This window comes from Salmo salar, chromosome ssa19 (assembly GCF_905237065.1).
Source record: "Salmo salar chromosome ssa19, Ssal_v3.1, whole genome shotgun sequence".
Lineage (NCBI taxonomy): Eukaryota > Metazoa > Chordata > Actinopteri > Salmoniformes > Salmonidae > Salmo > Salmo salar.
Genome location: NC_059460.1, coordinates 66,342,488 through 66,368,545, shown reverse-complemented (window position 1 = coordinate 66,368,545; position 26,058 = coordinate 66,342,488). Strand labels below are relative to the sequence as shown.

At 43.9% G+C, this 26,058-nt stretch overlaps 1 protein-coding gene across 1 annotated transcript in view; it reads right to left on the bottom strand.

Annotated features, from left to right (window-relative positions):
• Nucleotides 1–13,210: 13,210 nt before the first annotated feature.
• The window catches only part of LOC106579414 (pro-neuregulin-3, membrane-bound isoform), a 436,757-nt gene continuing 423,909 nt past the window's right edge, over nt 13,211–26,058 (bottom strand). The window contains exons 8-9 of the mRNA XM_045702613.1: nt 22,756–22,911; nt 13,211–14,409 (exon numbers count right to left, since the gene is read on the bottom strand). Coding sequence (XP_045558569.1) covers nt 13,641–14,409; nt 22,756–22,911 — 925 coding nt within the window. The 3' untranslated portion in view covers nt 13,211–13,640. The remainder of the gene's footprint in view (nt 14,410–22,755; nt 22,912–26,058) is intronic.

Genomic DNA, 26,058 nt, shown 5'->3' with positions numbered 1-26,058 from the left:
CGGCGTCTCAGACCCCACAACGGGAGGAGTAGAGACCAGAGAAGTTTCGGCCTCCGACTCCGACTCGCTTAATGGGGCGAACCGGTTGAAAGTTTCTGTCGGCTGAATAAGCGACACCGGTTGAGCATTCCTACAGCGTTTCCCTGCAGAAGTCATGAGAAAGTTGTCCGGCTGCGGGGACCGTGTGAGGGGGTTTATACTAACGTTACTATCTGTACTTACTGGTGGCACAGACGCTGTTTCATCCTTTCCTACACTGAAATTACCCTTGCCTAACGATTGCGTCTGAAGCTGGGCTTGCAGCACAGCTATCCTTGCCGTAAGGCGATCGTTCTCCTGTATATTATAAGTACAATGACTGCAATTAGAAGGCATCATGTTAATGTTACTTAGCTTCGGCTGTTTGAAGTCCTGACGAACCATGTCCAGATAAAACCTCCGGGGTGAAAAAGTTGAATGAAAAAAGTTGATTCTGGCATCGATTCTAAATATTAAATAGATATTCAAATCCTCCTGCTACAGGATATTTTTCCTCCTGCAACGAAATGGGTCATATTAAGATCCGACATCTGTATAGGTAGCAGTAAGGTGCAGTAAGGTGACTAGGCAACAAGATAGATAATAAACGGTAGCAGAAGCGTATGTGATGAGTCAGTAGATTAACCATTTTTACATCTTTCAATATGTGACCATTGATAGGCTAACAGGTAGCCTGCAATATGTAGACTATAGGAATATAATAAAATAACAATCCTGCAACCATCGATGGCACTAGATTATCGCCAACTGGAGTCTCGTTAAACCATCAATATGGGCTAAATTCACACACACAGCTGATCTCATTTGCAACCATTATTGATCACATCTACCACTCCCTAAAAGATTATGTCAGTGTTACGTTAGTCAGAGATCTGTATATAATGACTAGATACTCATGTCTCCGCCCTAACAACGGGAGTCGTCCCAAAGGCAGACGACAAGCTTAGGTATGCATATTAAACCCATAGAAACGCATTGGGCTCTCTTGGTAAATAGTGTGGTCTACAGCTTATCGTGAGACACTCTACATCAGGCGAGCAAAACCTTGAGACTTCCTTAATATTACATTTTGTGCACCAGCTGTTATTTACAAATATACACAGACGTCCACCCCTTGTCTTACCGGAGGCAGCTGTTCTATCTTGCCATTGCCGATGCAGCGTAAACCCCGCCAGCTGTATTTTATCCATGTCGTCGTTCAGCCATGACTCGGTGAAACATAAGATATTACAGTTAATGTCCCATTGGAAGGATATTCGTGATCGTAGCTTGTCTATTTTGTTATCCAATGATTGTATGTTGGTTAATAAGACTCACGGTAGAGGCAGATTACCCACTCGCCGTCAGTCCTTACAATGTATCCCGACCTACATCCCCGATATCTCCTTCTCTTTCTCCTGCGAATGACGGGGATGAGGACATTGTCGGGTGTCTGAAGTAAGAAAATAAAAAATCTTCGTCCAGAATGAGGTGAGTAATCACTGACCTGATATCCAGAAGCTCTTTTCGGTCATAAGAGACGGTGGCAGAAACATTATGTACAAAATAAGTTACAAATAATGTGAAAAAACACACAACAGCACAATTGGTTAAGAGCTTATCATCTCCTCCGGTGCCATTCAGCTGTAAGTTCTGTTTCTTTAATTCCTGCTACAGAAGAGGCGGAAGAATGCAAGATCTTCTGAGGGTATAGAGAGCCGCTGCTGCATCGTGAGGTATCTCTACCTGAAAATACATTATCTAAGCGATTAATAGTTGGTATTCAGCAGTCATAAAAGTATGCCTTATTTATTTTGAAGAACTGCAAAATAGTGATCTTGTCAGACAGCATATGCAGCAGCTCTATAGAGATGAGATGACTTGGAATGAAATAATAAAGTCATGAAATAAAACAAATGTATTATACATAACAGAAATATTTTAGTAAAGTTATGTGAATAAATGATGGATAGTAAGTGATAAGCAGTAATGGGCAGTTACTATCATCTTGGGACTTTGTTTTATTCTGTGTTGTTACAGCATTCAACCCAAATAATCTAAACTGAAATTGAAAACGGCAATCATTTTTTAATAATCGAACCCGAAACTGAACCTGACTTCAAAAAGCACAAATCGCTCAGCACTAGCGTATATTAACCCCTGTTGTACCAAACCAAATGCTAGGCTAGAAACAAGGGGAAGTAATGTGTGAGTTGAGATAAATACAATAGATGATTTGGACAGCAACATGAACATGATGATTGTCACGTCCTGACCAATATTTAGGTATTATTTGTATTATATTTGGTCAGAACGTGGCAGAGGTATATTTGTTTAGTATTGTGGGGTTTTGTGTGTGGTGTAGTGGGGTGTGTTAGTTTTGGTATAGGTTCTAGGTTTGTTTTCTATGTGTAGTTTTGGGTGCTGGACTCTCAATTGGAGGCAGATGTTTCTAGTTGCCTCTGATTGGGAGTCCTATAAGTAGGTGTGTGTTTGTTTGGTAGGTTGTGGGTAGTTGTATTTTGCACTGCGTTTATTCTGCCTGTAAAACTGTCACTAGTCTTTAGTCGTTTTCTTGTTTTTTTCTCCGTGTTCACATTCATTTAATAAATTAAGATGATGAGCACTAACTCCTCTGCGTATTGGTCCACGTTCTCCGACGATGATTTCGCTATATCGTCTGACGACGAAGATTTCTGTGACAATGATATTCTTATAAAGGCGCACTGATAATTTAGATGGAGCTGTTAGATGGCATAGTGTGCCTGTGATGGCCATTACAGTACGGCTCAGAACATTGCTCGTCCAATCAGCATCCAGGATCCAAACAACCTGTTTTATAATTATAAATAATTTGTACACTGCAAAGGAGGCAACACGGACAGCATTTCACAAAAACATAATTTTGAACCTTGATTACATTCCGAAACCTTTAGTATTTTATGTACAACAATGAACATTCAAAAATAATTTGTATTTTTTGCTCAGAACACTTGGGGGGCAAATAAAACCACCCGCGGGTCAAAATAAATCCTGCAAGAACCCTGATACACAGTCAAGTTTGTTCAGACAGTATGACCAGGAGAGGTAGGTGAGGCCAAATGTAAGATTAAAGCCATTATGATAGATGGCAGAAGGGGTGGGACAGTGAGCCCAAGAAAGGTCGGTTAACCAAGATTCAAAGGTCAGATTAGGAAGGAAGAGGTGTTGTTTGCTCGGGTGTGCTCCTAGTACATTGTACATTGAACTCGTCAATACATCTGGTTGGCAAGCATGTGAATGGTTTGTATGCGGAGTGTATGAAGCATGTGTTGATGTGTTGTATGAACCGGTATGTGGAACAGAGGGAAATATTGATGTGTAGGGTTATTGAGGTTGGACGGGGATGGGGGGTGGTGGAAGGGCAGTGCTTGACTTGGGCAGGAGCTCACATGAGCTGAGTACCGGCACCTCAAAATGTTCTACTGCTTGAGCTCCTGTTCCTCATAGAATATTAGCTCAAAAGTATTGTGGAGCTCCCTTCACCTAAATACAAAAAGTAACGGCACCAAACATGAATACCGGCACCTATTTCAGTCCAAGTCAAGCACTGTGGAAGGGATTTGGAGGATGGGTGAGGGTTAGTCAGAAGTTAGTAGGGCGCTTTTTTGTCTTAGTAGTACAGGATTAGGTAGGAGGGTTTTGTTTGTCTTATTGTTTGTTTCTTTATTAATTTAGTTTAGCTTGCTAGCTAACGTTAGTTTAAACATACCAAAGGGGACCTTGATTAAAAGTTTCCTTGGGTAACTTTTTCTGCAAATCATTCACCGTTCTGTTTGTGTCCAACAACATTAGACGTTGAACATAGATACGAGCTAGCCACCTACAGTAGCTAGCTACATTAGCTAGATAGGTAACATTTTAACATTGATAGTTAGCTAGTTCCTGGAGCGGAGAGGCTATCCTGTTAGCTGACGTTACCAATAATAGTTTTTCCTTGTCACTGAACACGTCTAAGTTCTAAAAGTTATGTTTGATACCTACCCAGTTATTTGGCTAGCTAGCTATTCATGACTATGCCAGAAATACTCATATCTGGCTACACATTGCTTTGCCCTAGCTAGCTAGTTAATGTTATCAACCAGAGAGACATTCAGGTCTTAGCTATGATTCCTAACTAGTTGTCTAACGCTAGCTGTAAACAGCCGAGTTGACTTCCTATTTTATAAGGCTTTGATGAGTAGAATAACTAGCTAGCAATCTAGCTAATTAATGTTAACATTTCAAACCCTTCAGTCCAATGATTTAAATGTCTATCATTTATAAAGCGTTATTTGTTTCTGGCAGTCATACCATACCTGATATGACATAAAAAAGTATATCTACCTGTAATCCGCCAACACATTAGAAAATACAGTACATGGGGGGCCTAATGGGATGATGTAGTATGGGATGATGTAGACTTCAGCCCCTTTGTTATTGTCAGAGTTAGTCTAATGTAGTGAACAGTTTACAAGCTAATGTAGCAGACTGCATAAGAGTAGTATATGGTCCAACAATGTCATCCATGTCTGCACATCGGCTTCAGTCTCTTACGAATATCAGGTTTCCAAATGTGACCGACCAGCTCAATTCGGTCTAATGTAGCAACAATTGAAGTGTTTTTTTTTTTTAATTGGACAAAAGTAGAGACTCAGAGCTAGAAAATGGTATATCATACACTACAGTTAAGGAACAATGGGAAAGTAATTCTGCTTTGAAAGTTGATAAACTTGTAACCTCACTTTTGAGAAAATGGACCTTGAATGTCTTGGTAAACCTACTGGAGAGCTCTTCTTAGTCTACACCCATTCAGCATCATTCACACCCTCTTAAGCCTTAGCCCCACCCCTCTAAGGATTCACATGTAAGGCCATGTAATAAACAACCAAATATTTCAAGACTAAAGGCTGGTTTATGCTGTGGGTGTGTTTGTAAATTCAGTCTGGAGTGCTAGAGTGCGCTCTGGGCATTCGTAAACTCAGAGCATTTTCAGATTGTCCCTTCATAAATTCAGAGCATTTTGCTCTTGGAGCGTTCAGAGCGCACCCTGCATACTCTGGCCGAGGAGTAGGGTTGATCTGAGCAGCAGTCAAGCACCCAAGCTAACTGGCTAACGTTGGCCAGCTTGCTAGCTACAAAAACCAGCTTTTTACATTAGCATGTGACGTTCAGAACTAGCATACCCCCCGCAAACCTCCGGTGAATTTACTAAATTACTCACGATAAACGTTCACAAAAAGCATAACAATTATTTTAAGAATTATAGATACAGACCTCCTCTATGCACTCGATATGTCCGATTTTAAAATAGCTTTTTGGTGAAAGCACATTTTGCAATATTCTAAGTACATAGCCCAGGCATCACGGGCTCGCTATTTAGACACCCGGCAAGTTTAGCACTCACCATAATCATATTTACTATTATAAAAATTTCATTACCTTTTGTTGTCTTCGTCAGAATACACACCCAGGACTGCTACTTCAATAACAAATGTTGGTTTGGTCCAAAATAATCCATCGTTATATCCGAATAGCGGCGTTTTGTTCGATGCGTTCCAGACACTATCCGAAATAGTAAAGAAGTGTCACGCGCATGGCGCAATTCGTGACAATAAAATTCTAAGTATTCCATTACCGTACTTCGAAGCATGTCAACCGCTGTTTAAAATCCATTTTTACGACATTTTTCTCGTAGAAAAGCGATAATATTCCGACAGGGAATCTCCTTTTCGGCAAACAGATGAAAAAATCCCAAAGGCGGGGGCGGTCGGGGTCACGCGTATAAGCTAGTGTCTCTTGATCGGCCACTTGAGAAAGGCGATAATGTGTTTCAGCCTGGGGCTGGAATGACGACATTCTGTTTTTTCCCGGGCTCTGAGCGCCTATGGACGACGTGGGAAGTGTCACGTTAGAGCAGAGATCCTTAGTAAATGATAGAGATGGAAAAGAAGTTCAACAAATGGTCAGACAGGCCACTTCCTGTAAAGGAATCTCTCAGGTTTTGACCTGCCATTATACTCACAGACACCATTCAAACAGTTTTAGAAAATTTAGGGTGTTTTCTATCCATATGTAATAAGTATATGCATATTCTAGTTACTGAGTAGGAGTGGTAACCAGATTAAATCGGGTATGTTTTTTATCCAGCCGTGTCAATGCTGCCCCCTAGCCCTAACAGGTTAAACAGTGCATTCGAAAAGTATTCAGACCCCTTGACTTTTTTCAAATTTTGTTACGTTACAGCCTTATTCTAAATTGGATTAAGTTTGTTTTTTTCCCCTCATCAGTCTATACACTATACCCCATAATGAAAAAGCAAAAACTGGTTTTAAGAAATGTTTGCAAATGTATAAAAATGTAATACTTAAATATCACATTTACACAAGTGTTCAGACCCTTTACTCAGTACTTTCTTGAAGCACCATTGGCAGCGATTACAGCATCGAGTCTTCTTGGGTACAACGCTACAAGCTTGGCACACCTGTATTTGGGGAGTTTCTCTCATTCTACTCTGCAGATCCTCTCAAGATCTGTCAGGTTGGATGGAGAGCGTCGCTGCGCAGCTATTTTCAGGTCACTCCAGAGATGTTCGATCGGGTTCAAGTCCGGGCTCTGGCTGCGCCACTCAAGGACATTCAGAGACTTGCCCCGAACATTTACATTTACATTTTAGTCATTTAGCAGACGCTCTAATCGGGCTAGCTTTTGAAAACCCTGAGTAGATCTAGCTTGCTTTGTGGTATACCACTCTGGTGACAGACAGTGTATCAATCAAATGTATTTATAAAGCCCTTCTTACATCAACTGATGTCACAAAGTGCTGTACAGAAACCCAGCCTAAAACCCTAAACAGCAAGCAATGCAGGTGTAGAAGCACGGTGGCTAGGAAAAACTCCCTATCACATTTTAGGGAAGACCCAGATGCAGACAGTGTCGAAGTAACAAAAGTTTATTACTAGAACAGGGACAGGCAAAATGACAGGTCAAGGGCAAGCAGAGGTCAGTAATCCAGATCAGTGTCAAACCGTACAGAACGGCAGGCAGTCTCAGTGTCAAGGCAGGCAAAGGTCAATAATCCAGGGCGGTATGACAAGGTACAGAACGGCAGGCAGGGTCAGGGCAGGCAGAATGGTAAAAACCTGGAAAACTAGAAAACAGGAACTATAGAAAAAGACAGGAGCAAGGGGAAAAACGCTGGTAAGCTTGACTGACAAAACAAACTGGTGACAGACAAACAGAGAACACAGGTATAAATACACTGGCGATAATGGGGAAGATGGGCGACACCTGGAGGGGGGTGGAGACAAGCACAAAGACAGGTGAAACAGATCAGGGTGTGACAGTTCCCCCCTCTAGGTGCGTCACCTTGCATCCTACCTGGGTGCATACCTGGTTGACCGGGGTGCCGACGTTGGCAATCAGCGATGAGGCCTGGGTCCAGGATGTCCCTAGCAGGGACCCATCACCACTCCTCAGGGCCATAACCTTCCCAGTCAACCAGGTACTAGAATCCTCTGCCCCAAGGTAGAACCTTTAGGAGACGCCTCACCATGTAGGCCTTTAGGCCGTCGATGAGACGGGGGAGAGTGGTGGGCCTGGAAACAGGAGATAAAGGCCTGTGAGACATGGGTTTGATTTTAGACACATGAAAAGTGGGATGTATATGGAGGCTACGGGGAAACAGAAGATGAACAGCACAAGGGCACATGACCTTGGAGATGTGGAAAGGGCCGATTAACCGGTAGGAAAGTTTGCGGGACTCTACCCGGAGGGGCAGGTCCCGGGTGGACAGCCATACCTTCTGCTCGAGACAATACCGGGGCGCCGGGGTCCGGTGGTGGTCCGCTTGTTGTCGATACCTGAAGGTGGTCTTGAGAAGGGCTGACAAGGCTCTCTTCCAGGTATGACGACAGCGGTGGAAAAACATCTGGGCCGAAGGTATGCCAACCTCTTCCTCTTGCTCAGGGAAGAGCAGGGGCTGATAGCCCAGGGAATACTCAAAGGGTGGTGCAGGGTTTTGTCCTTCTTCTCCACAAAGAAGAACCCTGTGCCTGCGGGGAGGCAGAAGGACGGATGAACCCTGCAGCTAGGGAGTCCTCAATGTAGGTCTCCATAGCCTTGGTCTCCGGACCCGACATAGAGTACAGTCGTCCCAGAGGCGGAATGGTGCCTGGGAGAAGGTCAATCCCGCAGTCATAGGGTCGGTGCGGCGGAAGCTAAGTGGCCCGGGCCTTACTGACCTCCCGGAGGAGGTCATGGTACTCCGCAGGAATGGAGGAGAGGTCCAGGGCAACTTCTGAGCCCCCAGGAAGATGTCCCAAGGTAGGCTGCGCTGACTTCAGGCACTGAGCGTGACAGAACCGACTCCAACCCATGATGGCACCAGTAGACCAGTCAATAAGGGGATTGTGTCGCTGGAGCCAAGAGAATCCCAATACCACAGGAACCTGAGGAGCAGGAATTGGATCGTCTCGCTGTGGTTCCCTGACACTCTTAGGTTGATGGGGTGGTATTATGGGTGACTCGGCCTATAGAGCGCCCATCCAACGCTCTAACGTCCATTGGAATGGAGAGGGGCTGAGTGGGGATGCCTAGCTCGGACGCCAGGTTAGCGTCCATAAAGCTCTAATCGGCCCCAGAGTCTATGAGTACCCGGAGAGATTTTGACTGGTTTCCTCACAGCAAAATGGCATGAAAAGGGGTACAAGTAAGGGGAGAGGAAAAGGTCTCCATATGGGCCACCAGAGTACTCGCCCGTACCTGTGAGCCTAGTCTTTTAGTGGAGAGGTGGAGACGAAATGACCAGTAGTCCCGTAATACTGGCAACTCTTTGTGTGAATCCTGTATAGCCGTTTGGCTGGAGACAGCCTAGCTCTGCCTAGTTCAATTGGCTCGGGAAGAGGTGAATCGGCAACCTTCACCTCTCGGGGGAACTTGGATTGCCTTGGGTTCTCTCGGCAACGGAGCCGTTGGGGACTTCCGGGATGCCTCGGAGGCGAGGTGGAATCCTTTGTTGGGCGAGTGAAATCATATCTCCTCTCCTCCCTTCGTTCCCATAGTTGCCCATCGATCTGAATGGTGAAGACGATGAGCTCTGACACCAGGGTAGTATCCATAAAACTATCGTCGGCCCCAGAGTCAATGAGTACCCGGAGAGATTTCGACTGGTCACCCCACAGCAGGAGGGGTACGAGTAAGGGGAGATGGGAAATTCTCTGTATGGCCCACCTGCGTACTCGTACCTACTGATGGGCTTGATCTTTTAATGGACAGGTAGAAACGTAATGACCTGTAGTCCCACAATACAGACAACTCTGCGTAAACGTTCGGCAGGAGACAATCTATTTCTGCCGAGTTGCATAGGCTCCGGAAGAGGTGAGTCGGCAGACCTCTGAGATTCCTGGGGGAACTCAGGTAACCTCGGATCCTCTCGGTCACGTATATGCCGGGAACTTCTGGGATTCCTCGGAGGCGAGGTGGGATCCTTGGGCGATCGAGTGGGACCGGAGTCAGACCTCTTCTCCCTCCTATGTTCCTGTAGCCGCCCATCGATCCGAATGGTCAAGGCGATGAGTGAATCAAGATCCGTGGGCAGCTCCCAGGCTGGTAGCTTGTCTTTAACCTCCTCTTGGTGGCCAATATGCGGAAATAAACCGCATAGTCTGTCACACGACGGGAGTCTTGACGAGACAGGAATAGCTTCCGAGCAGCCTCTCTCCCGGACAACGGAGAAATGATAACCTTTTTCACCTCCGCCACAAACTCCTTCAGCCTGCAGCACACGGCAGATTGTTGTTCCCACACCGCCGTTGCCCAGGTGAGAGCCCTCCCGGACATCAGCGTTATAAGATACGCTATCTTCGAGCGGTTCGAGGGAAAGGACGAGGGCTGTAGCTCGAAGATGAGGGAGCACTTGGAGAGAAACTTCAGACAGGTTCCTGAATCTCCAGTGAAGCGTTCCGGAGGAGGTAAGCGGGGTTCTCGGGAAGCCGAGGTGGGCTGGAGAAACGCGCTGCTGACAGTGGGGTTACTGAGGGGCTGGGAGGTTACTGTTAGGCTGGCTGCCTAACAGACAATCCACGGAATTGCTCCAGGAATTTATTGAAGGCACGGTCATGGCATTTCGCCAAGGTCTGGAATCCTTCCATAAGACCTTGAAGTAAGCAGTTGTGTCTTCCAATGGTGTCTCCTTGGGAGGAGATGGCATTGCGGGGCTGGTCCGAGTCTGCTGGTCAGTCATGGTCAGTTTTTACTATCAGGAGTCAAGCTAAGACCCAGATGCAGACACAGGAGGCGGATAGTACGAGTCTCAGAGTTTATTATTGTACAAGGGACAGGCAAAAGATAAGTCAAGGCAGGCAAAGGGTTGTAATCCAAATCAGAGTCGGGCAGGTACAGTACGGCAGGCAGGATCAGGGTCAGGACAGGCAGAAAGGTCAGAACTGGAAAGACTTAGAAAAACTAAAACTAGAGCACAGAAAACATGGGAACATGCTGTTAGGGCTTGACAGGACAAGACAAACTGGCAACAGACAAACAGAAAACGCAGGTACAAATGCACAGGGAATAATGGGGAAAATGGGAGACACTTGGAGGAGGTGGGGACAAGCACAAGACAGCTGAAACAGATCAGGGTGTGACTGATTACTGTATTACAATCATGTTGTTAAGGTTGACTTGAGTGAAATATAATGGTTTTTATGTTTTGGTATTGTAATACTTTATGTAACTAATCTCATCACCTGCTGCTTGCATTTCAATTCGCTATGTTGTTTATGAATTACACAATTGTCAGGATAAGTCAGGCTAAGATGCTGCAACAGTCAACAACCATCTTAGTGCAGAAACACATTGCCTGGACATGTATTATTTAGGGTGAGCCTCAAAATAATATTGGAGATATGGGCAAAGAGTAGCTAATACTGATGATCAAGGTAAGAATAGACATAGCTATAACATTCTAGTTCTGTTTGATGAAACCGTCGCGGCATTATTCTATTGATTGAAATTTGAGCAGTGGTTTCAGTGGCTAATGTAGCTAGCTATCTACATTGGAGAGGTCGATTTGATACAATAAAATCTATGTTTCCAGCCGATCTGAGCTCATTCCTGCTAAATAGTTAATCTGCCTTGAATTGAATTGTGAATGTGGCTGAGATCATTGAACATAACTGTATGTGGAGGGTCAATCTTGTCAAGATAAAACGAGTTAGCTAGCCAAGTTGTGCTATAGCTGGGCTGCACGGATGAGACGTGAACCCCTGGCTGTAATTCCATTAGTGGAAACCAAGACTATTCTCAGGGCAGGTTTGACTTTTCGTAGCACAGGTTAGGAGAACTTAAGCAGCAGGTTAGGATAATTAACATGGCAGGTTAGGAGAATTAGGTTAAGGTTATGAAAAGGGTTAGGGTTAGCTAAAATGCTACAATTGCTCCCAACACGACTCGAACATATTTAGCTTCAACCTGCCCCGAGAACAGTCTTAGTTTCCACTAATGCGATGCTGCAAACCCGGGAGCCTGACAAACGTTACAAAGTCAAGGCTATCCAGCTTGAATTTAATGTTGAATATGGCTTAGATATGGCTGAGAAATAAATATATTGAGCGTCAATGTTGTTGGGATATAACGTTAGCTAGCTAGCAAAAAACGTGTAGCAAGCTAGCTAGCTACTGTTGCTAAGATACAAGAGAGTGGCTTGGTTTCAGTTTTGCCTCACAGCTCGGTACATAGAAGAGAAAGATCGCCAATGAGGAAATGCTGCATTTTTCACTTTGAATTACAACGTATGATTTGTAATCCTAATTCTGTCTATCTTTATCTGTTTCTCCTTTAACAAAAATAAAATAGTAGCCAGTTAGCGCCATGTAATTAGTTAGCTTTCCATCATTTTTTGCTGTAAAAGATGCAGAGAAAAATATTGTTTTTAACAACACCTTTCTCGAGTATTTCGAACGGAAGGAGGTGATCATAATTAATTGTTCGAGTGTCACTGTGGACAACTTTGTGGAATTTATTGGAGGTCATTTAAAAAAATGCCTATTAAATAATGCTAATAAATGAAACACGCTTTTTCTTAGAAAATGTGCGAACCGATCGCAGTACCACCTGGTGACCATTTAGGGAATTAAGTTCTCAGCTGAGGTCCCAAATGTCATTCAGGAATATGGAGTATTGACGGGGAAAAACGCACTTGCATGCACTGGCCAATCAAAACCTAATATAGACGCGACTATTGTCACGTCTATAATGTACTTATCTACATCAATTACCTCGTACCTCTGCACATCGACTCGGTCCTGAAGTTATTGTTACTCATTGTGTATTTATTCCTTGTGTTATTATTTGTTCTATATTTTTCTCTGCATTGTAGGGAAGGGCCCATAAGTAAGCATTTCACTGTTAGTCTATACCTGTTGTTTACAAAGCATGTGACAAATACGATTTGATTGATCAAAATGGCATCTAAAATACTTTTTTGCTCTTTCTGTATGAGTAGGCTACTCACCCTCTACAATCCTACCATCCCATTTCCCACTCATTAGTAACCGGTACATTTTGCACATTCATTTTGCTGCTTGTAGAACTGATAAAAAACAGTTGAGAAAAAAAGTGCTACTAATATGGAGGGAAAGACAACATTTTCCCTCTGTGTTGCTCTACTTTGTTGTGAACAGGACCAGGGACATGCGCCGGTGCTTTCATCTTTTGCCTGATTAATTCCTCTTGAGAAACATTCTCACCTGAAGATTGGCTAGTTAAAAACTTTTCTGCTCTCATCGCTGATGCAAAATTAATGAGACCGGCACTTTAATTAACGAGGCTGTTTTGGGGAAGAGATAAACAAGTAAATGATTAAATCCATCTGACGCTCTTTATCAAATGGAGGACCTTGCTTTTACTGGGGAGGAACACCATCGTGGTCTGGCATGAGATGCTCTGGGTGTGACTTGATTCATCTGTCGATGGAAGAAGATGTAGTAGAGAGACCTCATTCAGCACAGTGAATAATCCCATAGGCAGCACCTGTTGACATAATGTGTCATATAGGATAAACTTATTTTTCTATACAATTTACTAGGCTATACCCACACCGACTTGAGACACCGACAACAAAGATTAATCTGAAATATGTTTCAGAAATTCAATCAACCACACACCCTTTAACACTGTAGTCTTTGTCTTTATTTTGTCACGTCGTCATGTCAAATATATGTTTATAGGACATATATATATATGACATGTATAATTAGATTTCTTTACAATAGAGAAACAACAGAGATGACACACTATTTTGATTTCTAAGTAGAAGCTTTGTTTAAATAGTGCATATAAATCATTTATATTTTTTTCAAATACACATTTATATCAAGCTCCCACTGGTCTTTATGTCTGTTTGCATTGTTTCACATTATTCACATACGTGTGTGTGTTTTCAGTGTCTTAAATGTATAAATTAATTCCTCTCTGCAGTCCAGGCTGCTGTGGCTCTTTTACAGAAACTAGGGGCCAATTAGTTAAGCAGGTGGTCCTACCCCCTCCCGTGTCATCGATGCAGGTGGGCGGAGTCTCTCCTTGCAAGTTGGCGAGAAATAATCCAATCAGCTGGCAGAAGGTTTGGCCCAAGAAATTCCAGCACCTTTTCCCACCACTGTTGACAGGAAGCCGTTTGCCCCTCCATTCACCAGGGGGACGTTTTGTTTACCAAGCCCCTGGGCCTCTCTTTGGACACCTGCCTGAGGACCCCTGCTCTTGGGAAAGCTGTAGAGCAGTCTGGGTGTATACCGCATGCTCTTTTTCTTGGACTCCAGCACGGTCACAGCAATAAAAGTGTTTGTGCTGTTCAACCCGGCAACACCTGATCCGGATTCTGCTGTCCCAGAGGCCACAAGGCTAGAGTGTTGGAACGGGTCCCCTGGCCCTACTAGAGTTTCAGAGGAGCCCTGGTGCGTGTGAATAGGGCTTGTCTCTGACCCCAGTGCAGTCTTAATGTTGTAGGGACGCACATGACTGGGTCTGTCCTCTAACTCTAGTACAGTCACAGAGGTGGAGGAGGAGGAGTTAGGGGGTGTGTGGCTGCTGCCACCGGCAGGTGCCTGCGCCATGTAACCTGGCCTGGCAAGACCTCCTCCATGCGAGACCCTCTCCTTGCTCCCGTCCACGTGACCCCCCTCGTGGTCGTGTTCCTGGAGAGAGGGGATGATGGGGACGGAGTGTGTGCGGAGAGAGGGAGGAGCGGGTGTTATTCCTTTGTCAAGACGGGTGCAGGGAACATCCCTCCATCCCTTCTCTGCAGAACGAGACATGGTTTGCATATTCGGGAACCTGCTGTGCTGGCGATCGTCACCTCCATCCCTTCCAGTGTCAAAGCTGCAGGGATGCAGAGAACAGAAATAAAATGGGTGGAGATTATGACCTTTTGTTCCCAGACCTTTATTGCATGATTTCTCATTTTCTGTACACTGTACTCATTTCATTTTCTGTACACTGGTTAAATATTTTTTTAAATCTGGGAATTCCTAATCTTTTGTAATTATTTATAATCTACGGCATGGACAGTCTACTCTGGCTGCTTAAATGTTTAACTGAAAATTCTTTCTCTTGTGACAACCTTATCAGAGATTTAAGGCTTTAGCATCAAAGCTGGGGTATGCCTGACCCGGGTTTGAGCGGCTATATGAAAACCTGCCTGAAAGAATACCTGAATGTCCAGATAGCAGAAATGTTGAAATTAGGCCTAGCATTAGGTGGGTGAGTGCATATGAATCAAGGAACGTTGCCCGAAGAACCGAAAGTGTTGCAGAGTTGAAGATGCTATTTGACAGTAAAATGTAAAATAATGCCATCGGGCTAACTGGCTTAAAAGGCACAATCTGGGGTATTTCCTGCAATATTATTCTTGAAGAATATAACTTATAAATGTTTTGGGAGCTTAGTACAATTGTCTTACTCTACCAAAACCCACATTAAAGTTATATTACTCGATTATGTTTATGTTGTCATTTGAATCCTAGTTTTGAACTATCATGTCATTCTCGTGGACTGTCGGTCCTTGTATCCATAGCTCCAGCTATGATTTTGAGAGTGGTTACATTTCCCCAGCACCATCTCTATGCTTAAGTGTTGGGGATGTTTTTGGACTGAAACAAGTAAACAAGAAAAAAATAAGATTGTGTCTTTTAAACCCCATACCAAACCTAAATCATATGCACCAGAGACTATTGTGTCCAAGGTCACTAGAATAAGATGTATTATACTATACTGACACAGAAACATATGGTATTGTATTGAGCTCTAACTCTAAAAAGTGTCTTAAATCTCATACGTTGTTAATGAAACCTACTAAGACCCGCTCAACAAGCCTTTAGGAGTGAGCCATTATTATTGTCTTACTTCAGAGACCGTTTGTAAGGTAACTGAGTTTACATTTTTAATTACATTCCCCGTTCTTCTGTATTATAGGTGGAAGCCTGGGCATTGTAAAATATCTCAAAATAACTGTCATGACAAATTAGGTTTCAATCCATTCTTCATCTGTGAATGGTAAATATGTGTTTCTGACAGTGTTTAATGAAACTGGCAATGCTCTATGGGGATTTACTGTCAAAATTGAAAACACAGGTGACTTCTCATGCCCATTTTCCCGCTCTTGTTTTCTCTCTCTTTGATCTCTCTCTCCCTTCCTCCCCCTCTCTCTGTCTCCCTCACTCTCTTTCTCACTCCCTAACTCTGTCTCTGTGTTCTCTCTCTCTCCCTTTCACTCTCTCTCCATCTTTTACTGCTCATTCCTCATTTCAAGAGAGAGGGTGTCTCCATGGCAACAAGGGGGAGGGATGTTAGTGTTGTATGGCTGTTAAGTATAGAAATAGGTCAGTCCTACTTCCATTGGCCTTGCTTTGCTGATGGATCTGTAAATGGGTTATCAATGGTTAATTTGTTCAACTAGTCAAATATAACTGTCACAATCTTTGCACGTCGGTGAAGAAAAAATAAACTCTTATACCACTCGTTCCCCGAGCATTTGCAAGCCTCATGTTACCAATAATTGCCTATGGCTATAGATTCCTCCTCTGCGGCTTTTAAAAAAATGATCCTAGTTAGTTCTCTCTCTCTCTCTCTCTCTCTCTCTCTCTCTGCGTGTGTGTGTATTTGTTTGTTTGTGAATACATACTGTGTGTGTGTGTGTGTGCGCACACGTGACGGAATGTGCATACTCTACATGTGCACTTGCATACTGTGTGTGTGTGTGTGTAATGCGTGAAAAGTCTGCACACTGAATGTGTGTGTGCATAGTGTGTGTATGCATGCATACTAGTCGGCATACTGTATGCGTTTGCGTGTGTTTGTGCAGTGCTATAAGAGAAGATCTTCTCACAGCCGTTGAAAGAATATGCTGAGCTGCCTGCATGCTGCACTGTTTAAGAATGTTAATTATGGAAATAGGTCATATATAAAGAGTTTGAGAGCAGTGTGTATCTTACAAGTCACTGTGATACTCAATCAGGTTGGCATGTTAATAAGAATACTGCCAGGGACTTTTAAGTGCAAAATATGCTCTGGGAGAGCTATGGTTACATCCCAAATGACACCCTATTCATTTTGAAGTGTACTACTTTTGGCCAGGGTCTACTCATGGGATGCATGTTTCAGCACAATATTGTTTTGAACATTATTTTGAAGACTGACTCCTGACTGAACGTTGTACTCAATGCATTTTCAATTAGAGGCAAATCATTTGCTGGAAAACCTTTGGTCATCATTGAGATGTTGTCAGATTGACTTTAGATGTGGTATAGCATTTGCTAACTAGCTAAGATTTAGGGAAAAGCACTGGATTTAAGCTTGCTAACATTAGTATTGCTAGGTATTTTTGACAAAGTTTGCTAGCTAATGGCAACATTGCCATCTCTCTAAAGTAAATTTGACAACATCATAATGATGACTAAGTTGTTTCCTACTAATTATTTGCTTAATTTAGGAATGCAATCTTATTTCCAAGACATTATAGTGTAATTTAGACAAAACAATAATTAACCCTTGTTAAGAATGACTGGGCACCACTCAACTTTCGGGGCTCTCTCTCTCTCTCTCTCTCTCTCTCTCTCTCTCTCTCTCTCTCTCTCTCTCTCTCTCTCTCTCTCTCTCTCTCTCTCTCTCTCTCTCTCTCTCTCTCTCTCTCTCTCTCTCACACACACACACCATTGCTGCTACAATTTATTATTATTTAAGCTGTTCAAACATGTAACTACTAACTTTAGCACATTTCATAGTCTACTGTATATTCTTACTGTATATACAGTTGAAGTCAGAAGTTTACATACACCTTAGCCAAATACATTTAAGCTCAGTTTTTCACAATTCCTGACATTTAATTCTAGTAAAAATTCCCTGTTTTAGGTCAGTTAAGATCACCACGTTATTTTTAGAATGTGAAATGTCAGAATAATAGTAGAGAGAATTATTTATTTCAGCTTTTATGTCTTTCATCACATTCCCAGTGGGCAGAAGTTTACATACACTCAATTAGTATTCGGTAGCATTGCCTTTAAATTGTTTAACTTGGGTCAAACGTTTCGAGTAGCCTTCCACAAGCTTCCCACAATAAGTTGGGTGAATTTTGGCCCATTCCTCCTGACAGAGCTGGTGTAACTGAGTCAGGTTTGTTGGCCTCCTTGCTCGCACATGCTTTTTCAGTTCTTCCCACAAATGTTCTATAGGATTGAGGTCAGGGCTTTGTGATGGCCACTCAAAGACCTTGACTTTGTTGTCCTTAAGCCATTTTGCCACAACTTTGGAAGTATGCTTGGGGTCATTTTCCATTTGGAAGACCCATTTGCGACCAAGCTTTAACTTCCTGACTGATGTCTTGAGAAGTTGCCTCAATATATCCACATCATTTTCCTTCCTCATGGTGCCATCTATTTTGTGAAGTGCACCAGGCCCTCCTGCAGCAAAGCACCCCCACAACATGATGCTGCCACCCCCGTGCTTCACGGTTGGGATGGTGATCTTTGGCTTGCAAGCCTCCCCCTTTTTCCTCCAAACATAACGATGGCCATTATGGCCAAACAGTTCTATGTTTGTTTCATCAGACCAGAGGACATTTCTCCAAAAAGTACAATCTTTGCCCCCATGTGCAGTTGCAAACCGTAGTCTGTCTTTTTCATGGCGGTTTTGGAGCAGTGGCTTCTTCCTTGCTGAGCGGCCTTTCAGGTTATGTCGATATAGGACTCGTTTTACTGTGGATATAGATACTTTTGTACCCGTTTTCTCCAGCATCTTCACAACGTCCTTATTGTTGTTCTGGAATTGATTTGCACAAGTACGTTAATCTCTAGGAGACAGAATGCGTCTCCTTCCTGAGCGGTATGGCGGCTGCGTGGTCCCATGGTATTTATACTTGCGTACTATTGTTTGTACAGATGAACGTGGTACCTTCAGGTGTTTGGAAATGCTCCTAAGGAGGAACCAGACTTGCGGAGGTCTACAGTTGTTTTTCTGAGGTCTTTGCTGATTTCTTTTGATTTTTCCGTGATGTCAAGCAAAGAGGCACTGAGTTTGAAGGTAGGCCTTGCAATGCATCCACAGGTACACCTCCAATTGACTCAAATGATGTCAATTAGCCTATCAGAAGCTTTTAAAGCCATGACATCATTTTCTGGATTTTTCCAAGCTGTTTAAAGGCACAGTCAACTTAGTGTATGTAAACTTCTTACCCACTGGAATTGTGATACAGTGAAATAATCTGTTTGTAAACAATTGTTGGAAAAATGACTTGTGTCATGCACAAAGTAGATGTTCTAACCGACTTGCCAAAACTATAGTTTGTTATCAAGACATTTGTGGACTGGTTGAAAAACGAGTTTTAATGACTCCAACCTAAGTCAATGTAAATTTCCGACTTCAACTGTATAGATATTTCCTAAAATTACAATTTATCTTGATTTTGTACTACTTTATAAAACTTTTTTTAATATAAATGTGTATTGCACTGTTGAGAAAAGCTTGCAAGTAACCATTTTACATTACCGTTTTCACCCTGTATCCTGTGCATGTGACCAATAAACGTTGATTTGATTTTAGAATGCTTATAACAATGGTGTAACGCAACCGATTTATGGAGGTGCAACCATGAATACGTCATTGGTCAAAAGTAGTGCACTATGTAGGGAATAGGGGTGTCATTTGGGATGTATTTGGGATTGCTATAATGACAGACATCTTACATAGTCACATCGTCACTCAAGTTCCAAGCTGCCAGCAAATTATGCTAACTAAACCTCCTTAGTAAAATAAGAATAGTGTTGTCAGTATTGTCAGTGACATGGAGATATGATTGGGCAATGCTTTGTTTTACAGGCCTTTTTAGCTGGTGTTTGTCTGGCATTTACTAAGACAAAATTATAATAATGGTAACCAGCAGTATCTTTTGGTATGTTGAATTCAAAACAATAGCAGACATGCACAAAGACTCTTTGGTTAAATAGGAATAGCTTACTTTAGAGTATGACTATAGACATGGTATGATTGTTTTACTGGCCTTTTTTGCTGGTGTTATCAGCTGTATCGTTTGGTATGTCAAATTTAACACAATAGCGGACGTGCACAAAGTTGGTGAGGCTACAGTTTGATGTCATTTAGCGCTTTGAACGCTGCCGTCATTCCTTCACACTCACTAAATTGCCTAATTTGCTAACTTCAGCAGTTGAATCAGGGTATCATAGCTTGCTTTCCCTTTCTCAGTTTTCAATCAGCATTAGCATGATTGGTCATGATTAGTATGATTGGTCCCATACCTGGCAATTGGGTGCATTGTACTGTAGTAACGTGTGGTGGAATGTGTAAATTCACATTTTAACATACATTTTCTAAAAGGAAACACTGAACTTTAGAATAAATTGTTGTGAACTGGCCACCGGAGGGCTGGCTGCTCTTGGATCCCATAAAAGGGGGTTTCGTGTTCAAAGAGATCTGTCTAACGAAGGTCTCTGACCGAAACGTCTCGTTTTTTTTTCTAACCTTGGATTTACAATAAATAATATATTGTCATAATGGAGACAGTGTCAAGCCTCAACTTCTGATGCATCACTCTGATCCCAGGTACCATCTCCTCCCATTGTGCCCTTGAGCAAGGCACTTAACCACTGAAGCCTCTTAGCATGTGCCTGTGTGTGTGTGGAAGGGGTTTCTCACAAAAATTGACAATCAGTACAGTACAGTTGAGTATCTCCTCTATTCTTATTCTTTCTAAAGCATAATCAATCAATTATTTTGACACCACTGACCCGCTCTCTAGGGTTGCTCCCTAATCATGTCCTCATAATGCTGCATCAGGTGCCCACCGTCTTGTGAGAACATTTGAAGGATACTCCTCTGCGAAGAAAGTGCCAGAGGGATTTAGTCTCATGTTGACTGCTCTATTCAATCTAATTTTGGACTTCTCATTGCAGTTGAATGGCTGAGATGCTTTCTTCAATCGCTGCCAGTAAGCAGCATTAGAATGTGTTTACAATATCGGCGGGCATTTAAATCACACACAGAGCTAACTGTTAAGATGCTGTGTTGTCATTATCCCAGACTGAATGCATTCTGAAGACAGGGCAAATAGTGCAGAGTCATGGTTAATGCTTATGGCTTGGCATGTGCTGAATATCTGCTGCAAAGGAGTGACTATATTTTGCACCACCGACGCAGTGTTTGGAAAGGCAATGATGACAAATGTGGAATAGCGCTACAGCAAGGAATAGGTTTCTCGATATTCAGAATAAAGGGAAGAATATACAAGCATGGTTGCACTTTAAACTTTTCCCTATTTTACTATCTATCTAGCACTTCGTAGACCATCTTTGAGTTACAAAAAATTTACCAAGGTAATACTTTGGAAGTATTTAAACCTAATTGTGTTAAAAATGCACTATGCAAAAATCACTTCGCCTTTGACTGGTTGCTAAAATTCTAATAGTTCGCCTAACTCCTGTATGTTTGACAAAACAAGCAAGTGTAGTGTAGAGAATCATTATACAATCTAAACCACTGTGAAATATATTTTCCTTAACCACAAATATTGTATTTTCAGCTGTGTACAAAACCGAAAGTAAATGATACAAAAATGAAACTTCATAGAATCATAGAAATAGCAATAGACCAGATCTACCATTCCTTAGACTTGATTTCAATGAGAAAGACAAATCTATAACTCACATTTCTATGTGAATTTTGTTGGGTAGCCCATAAAGTTACATTTTGCAGCTTTAAGTCATTTAAGTTAATTTTGCTCAAGTTAGTTCAAGGTAAACCGAATATTTATATTATATTATACTGAACAAAAATATAAATGCAACATGTAAAATGTTGGTCCAATGTTTCATGAGCTGAAATAAAAAATCCCAGAAATGTTCCAGACACACAAAAAGTGTATTTCTCAAAAATTTGGTTCACAAATTTGTTTACATATCTGTTAGAGCATTTCTCCTTTTCCAAGATAATTCATCCACCTGACAGGTGTAGCATATCAAGAAGCTGAGTAAACGGCATGATCATTACACAGGTGCACCTTATGCTGGGCACAACGAAAAGCTACTCTAAAATGTGCAGTTTTGTCACACAACTCGATGTCTCAAGTTTTGAAGGAGCGTGCAATTGGCATTATGAATGCAGGAATGTCCACCAGAGTTGTTGCCAGAGAATTTTATGTTCATTTCTCTACCATAAGCCACTTCAAATGTCATTTTAGAGAATAGGGCAGAACGTCTAACCGGCCTCAGAAACACAGACCACGTGTATGGCGCCGTGTGAGCGAGCGTTTTGCTGTTGTCAACGTTGGGAACAGAGTGCCCATGGTGGCGGTGGGGTTATGGTAAGGGTAGGCATAAACTACGGACAACGAACACAATTGCATTTTATCAATGGCAATTTGAATGCACAGAGATACCATGTCAAGATCCTGAGGCCCATTGTGCCATTCATCCGCCGCCATCACCTCATGTTTCTGCATGATAATGCACAGCCCCATGTTGCAAGGATCTGCACACAATTCCTGGACACTGAAAATGTCCCAGTTCTTCCATGGCCTGCACACTCACCAGACATGTCACCCATTGAGCATGTTTGGGATGCTCTGGATTGACATGTACGACAGCGTGTTCCAGTTCCCACCAACTTCACACAGTCATTGAAGAGGAGTGGGACAACATTCCACAGGCCACAATCAACAGCCTGATCAACTCTATACGAAGGAGATGTGTTGTGCTGCATGAGGTAACTGGTGGTCACACGGTGTGCTGTGAAATCTGTGAATGTATTTTCATGTTTTTAAAATGGTATAAACTGCCTTATTTTTGCTGGACCCCAAGAAGAGGAGCTGCCTTGACAGCAGCTAATGGGGATCCATAATAAATACAAATACACCAAATACTGACTGGTTTTCTGATCCCCGCCCTTACATTTTTCTTTACGGTATCTGTGACCAACAGATGCATATATGTATTCCTAGTCATGTGAAATCCATAGATTACGGCCTAATACATTTATTTCAATTGACTGATTTCCTTATATGAACTGTATCTCAGTAAAATCAAAATTTTTGCATGTTGTTTATATTTTTGTTCAGTATATTTCAAAGCACATTATTCAACCTGACCTATCAAGACAAACAACCTTGCCGTCAACACTGTCCTCATTCAGTTTCAAAGGAAAGCAGAACATCCAGATGCTTACCCTCTTAAAGACTCTGCCTCCATCTCTGTAGACTCCACCTCCTCCAGGTGTTTATATGCGGGGCCAGCAACACTTGGTCCTCGAGAGATGGGCGGGGTCCTCATGTGATGAGTGTCCCAGTGTCTTTGGACTGGACTGAGGGACAGGGAGCTACTCCTGGGACGAGCCATGTTAAAGTATATGTAAGACAGAAACAGAAAACATTGGTCAAAATATTGAAAAGGGTCACAAATGGATAACAATTGGGTCAGTGGTTATAGATGCTTAAAGGGCCACACTGTAGTACCCACATTGTAGTTTCTCTATAGCAATTATTATTATTATTTTTTATTTATTTCACCTTTATTTAACTAGGTAGGCCAGTTGAGAACAAGTTCTCATTTACAACTGCGACCTGGCCAAGATAAAGCAAAGCAGTGCAACAAAAACAACAACACAGAGTTACACATGGAATAAACAAACGTACAGTCAATAACACAATAGAAAAGTCTATATACAGTGTGTGCATATGAGGTAAGATTAGGGAGGTAAGGCAATAAATAGGCAATAAATAGGCCAAAGCAATTACAATTAGCAATTAAACACTGGAGTCATAGATGTGCAGAAGATGAATGTGCAAGTAGAGATACTGGGGTGCAAAGAAGCAAAAATAAATAAATAACAGTATGGGGAAGAGGTAGTTGGATGGGCTATTTACAGATGGGCTATGTACAGGTGCAGTGATCTGTGAGCTGCTCTGACAGCTGGTGCTTAAAGTTAGTGAGGGAGGAATTTGCTTTGGGGATGGCCAGTGAAATATACCTGCTGGAGCATATGCTACGGGTGGCTGCTGCCATGGTGACCAGTGAGCTGAGATAAGGAGGGGCTTTACCTAGCAAAGACTTATAGATGACCTGGAGCCAGTGGGTTTGGCGACGAATATGAAGCGAGGGCCAGCCAACAAGAGCATACAGGTCGCAGTGGTGGGTAGTATATGGGGCTTTGGTGACAAAACGGATGGCACTGTGATAGACTGCATCCAATTTGCTGAGTAGAGTGTTGGAGGCTACTTTGTAAATTACATTGCCGAAGTCAAGGATTGGTAGGATATTCAGTTTTATGAGGGTATGTTTGGCAGCATGAGTGAAGGATGCTTTGTTGCGAAATAGGCAATACTAGATTTAATTTTGGATTGGAGATGCTTAATGGGAGTCTGGGAAGGAGAGTTTACAGTCTAACCAGACACCTAGGTATTTGTAGTTGTCCACATATTCTAAGTCAGAACCGTCCAGAGTAGTGATGCTTGACGGGCGGGCAGGTGCGGGCAGCGATCGGTTGAAGAGCGTGCATTTAGTGTTACTTGCATTTAAAGCAGTTGGAGACCATGGAAGGAGAGTTGTATGGCATTGAAGCTCGTCTGGAGGTTAGTTAACACAGTGTCCAAAGAAGGGCCAGAAGTATACAGAATGGTGTAGTCTACGTAGAGGTGAATCAGAGAATCACCAGCAGCAAGAGCGACATCATTGATGTATACAGAGAAGAGAATTGAACCCTGTGGCAGCCCCATAGAGACTGCTAGAGGTCCGGACAACAGGCCCTACGATTTGACACACTGAACTCTATCTGAGAAGTAGTTGGTGAACCAGGCGAGGCAGTCATTTGAGAAGCGAAGGCTGTTGTCATGTCCTGACCAGCAGAGGGCGTAATTGTGTTAGTTTTGGTCAGGATGTGGCAGGGGGGGTTTGTGTGTGTGAATGGTTGTTGGTGATTGGGACTCCCAATTGAAGGCAGGTGTGTTGAGTTGCCTTTGATTGGGAGTCCTATATAGGAGTGTGTGTTTTTCTTTGGGGTTTTGGGTAGTTGTTTGTGATCACTGCTTGTTTAGCCTGTCACACTGTTGCCGTCGTGAGTATTGTTTTGTTTGGTTTTCCAGTGGATACTTTACTTGTTTTTTTCATCAATAAACATGAGTATCCACATTCCCGCTGCGCCTTGGTCCATTCCTAACGACGGTTGTTAAAGAACTACCCACCACCAAAGGACCAAGCAGCGGAAGAGGAGGAAGCCACAGGAGAACAGGGTGGATGAATGGACATGGGAGGACGTCCTGGACGGCAAGGGATGCTACACCTGGGAGGAAATCCTGGCCAGAAGGGATCGCCTCCCATGGGAACAGGTGGAGGCACTCAGGAGAGTGGAAGCAGCTGGACAGAGGAACCAACGGGAACGTTATGCTGGAACACGGTTGGGTAGGAAACCCGAGAGGCACCCCCAATAATTTTTTTTGGGGGGGCACACGGGTAGCTTGGCCAGGCCAAGGAAGAGCCGTAAGCCAGCTACCCGTGATTACAAGGAGGTGCGTATGAGGTGGAGGGCGCCATGTTACGCTGAGGTACGCACCATCTCGCTTATACGGACGCACAGGCCAGTCTGCCCTGTACCAGCGCCCCGCATGTGCCAGTGTGATGTGAGCATCGAGCCGGAAGGGGTGATGCCAACCCTGCGCTCAAGACCGCCAGTGCGCCTCGAAGGTCCGGTGTTTCCCGCTATACGCACTAGCATGGAGGTGCGTGTCTCCAGGCTGGCACGTCCAGTACCAGCCCCACGCATCAGGCGTCTAGTGTGTCAGCCCAGCCTCGCCAGTCAGGAGTCGCCAGAGCTGCCTGCCAGTCAGGAGTCGCCAGAGCTGACTGCCAGTCAGGAGTCGCCAGAGCTGACTGCCAGTCAGGAGTCGCCAGAGCTGACTGCCAGTCAGGAGTCGCCAGAGCTGACTGCCAGGAGATGCCAGAGTGGCCCGACTGCCCGGAGATGCCAGAGTGGCCCGACTGCCCGGGTCTGCCAGAGTGGCCCGACTGCCCGGGTCTGCCAGAGTGGCCCGACTGCCCGGGTCTGCCAGAGTGGCCCGACTGCCCGGGTCTGCCAGAGTGGCCCGACTGCCCGGGTCTGCCAGAGGTGCCCGACTACCCGGATCTGCCAGGGTGCCCTGCCTGTCCTCCGGCCCAGCCCGAGTGGCCCGCCTGTCCTCCGGTCCAGCCCGAGTGGCCCGCCTGTCCTCCGGTCCAGCCCGAGTGGCCCCCTGTCCTCCGGCCCAGCCCGAGTGGCCCGCCTGTCCTCCGGCCCAGCCCGAGTGGACTCCGGCCCAGCCCGAGTGGCCCGCATGTCTTCCGGCCCAGCCAGAGTGGTCCGTCTGCCAGGGTCAGCCCGAGTGGCCTGTCTGCCCGGCGCAGCTATCAGCGCCATCGAAGTGGGCGACGCCGAAGGTGGAGCGAGGTCCACGTCCTGCACCTGAGCCACCTCCAGGAGAGGTGGGTTGGGGAGGGAGGG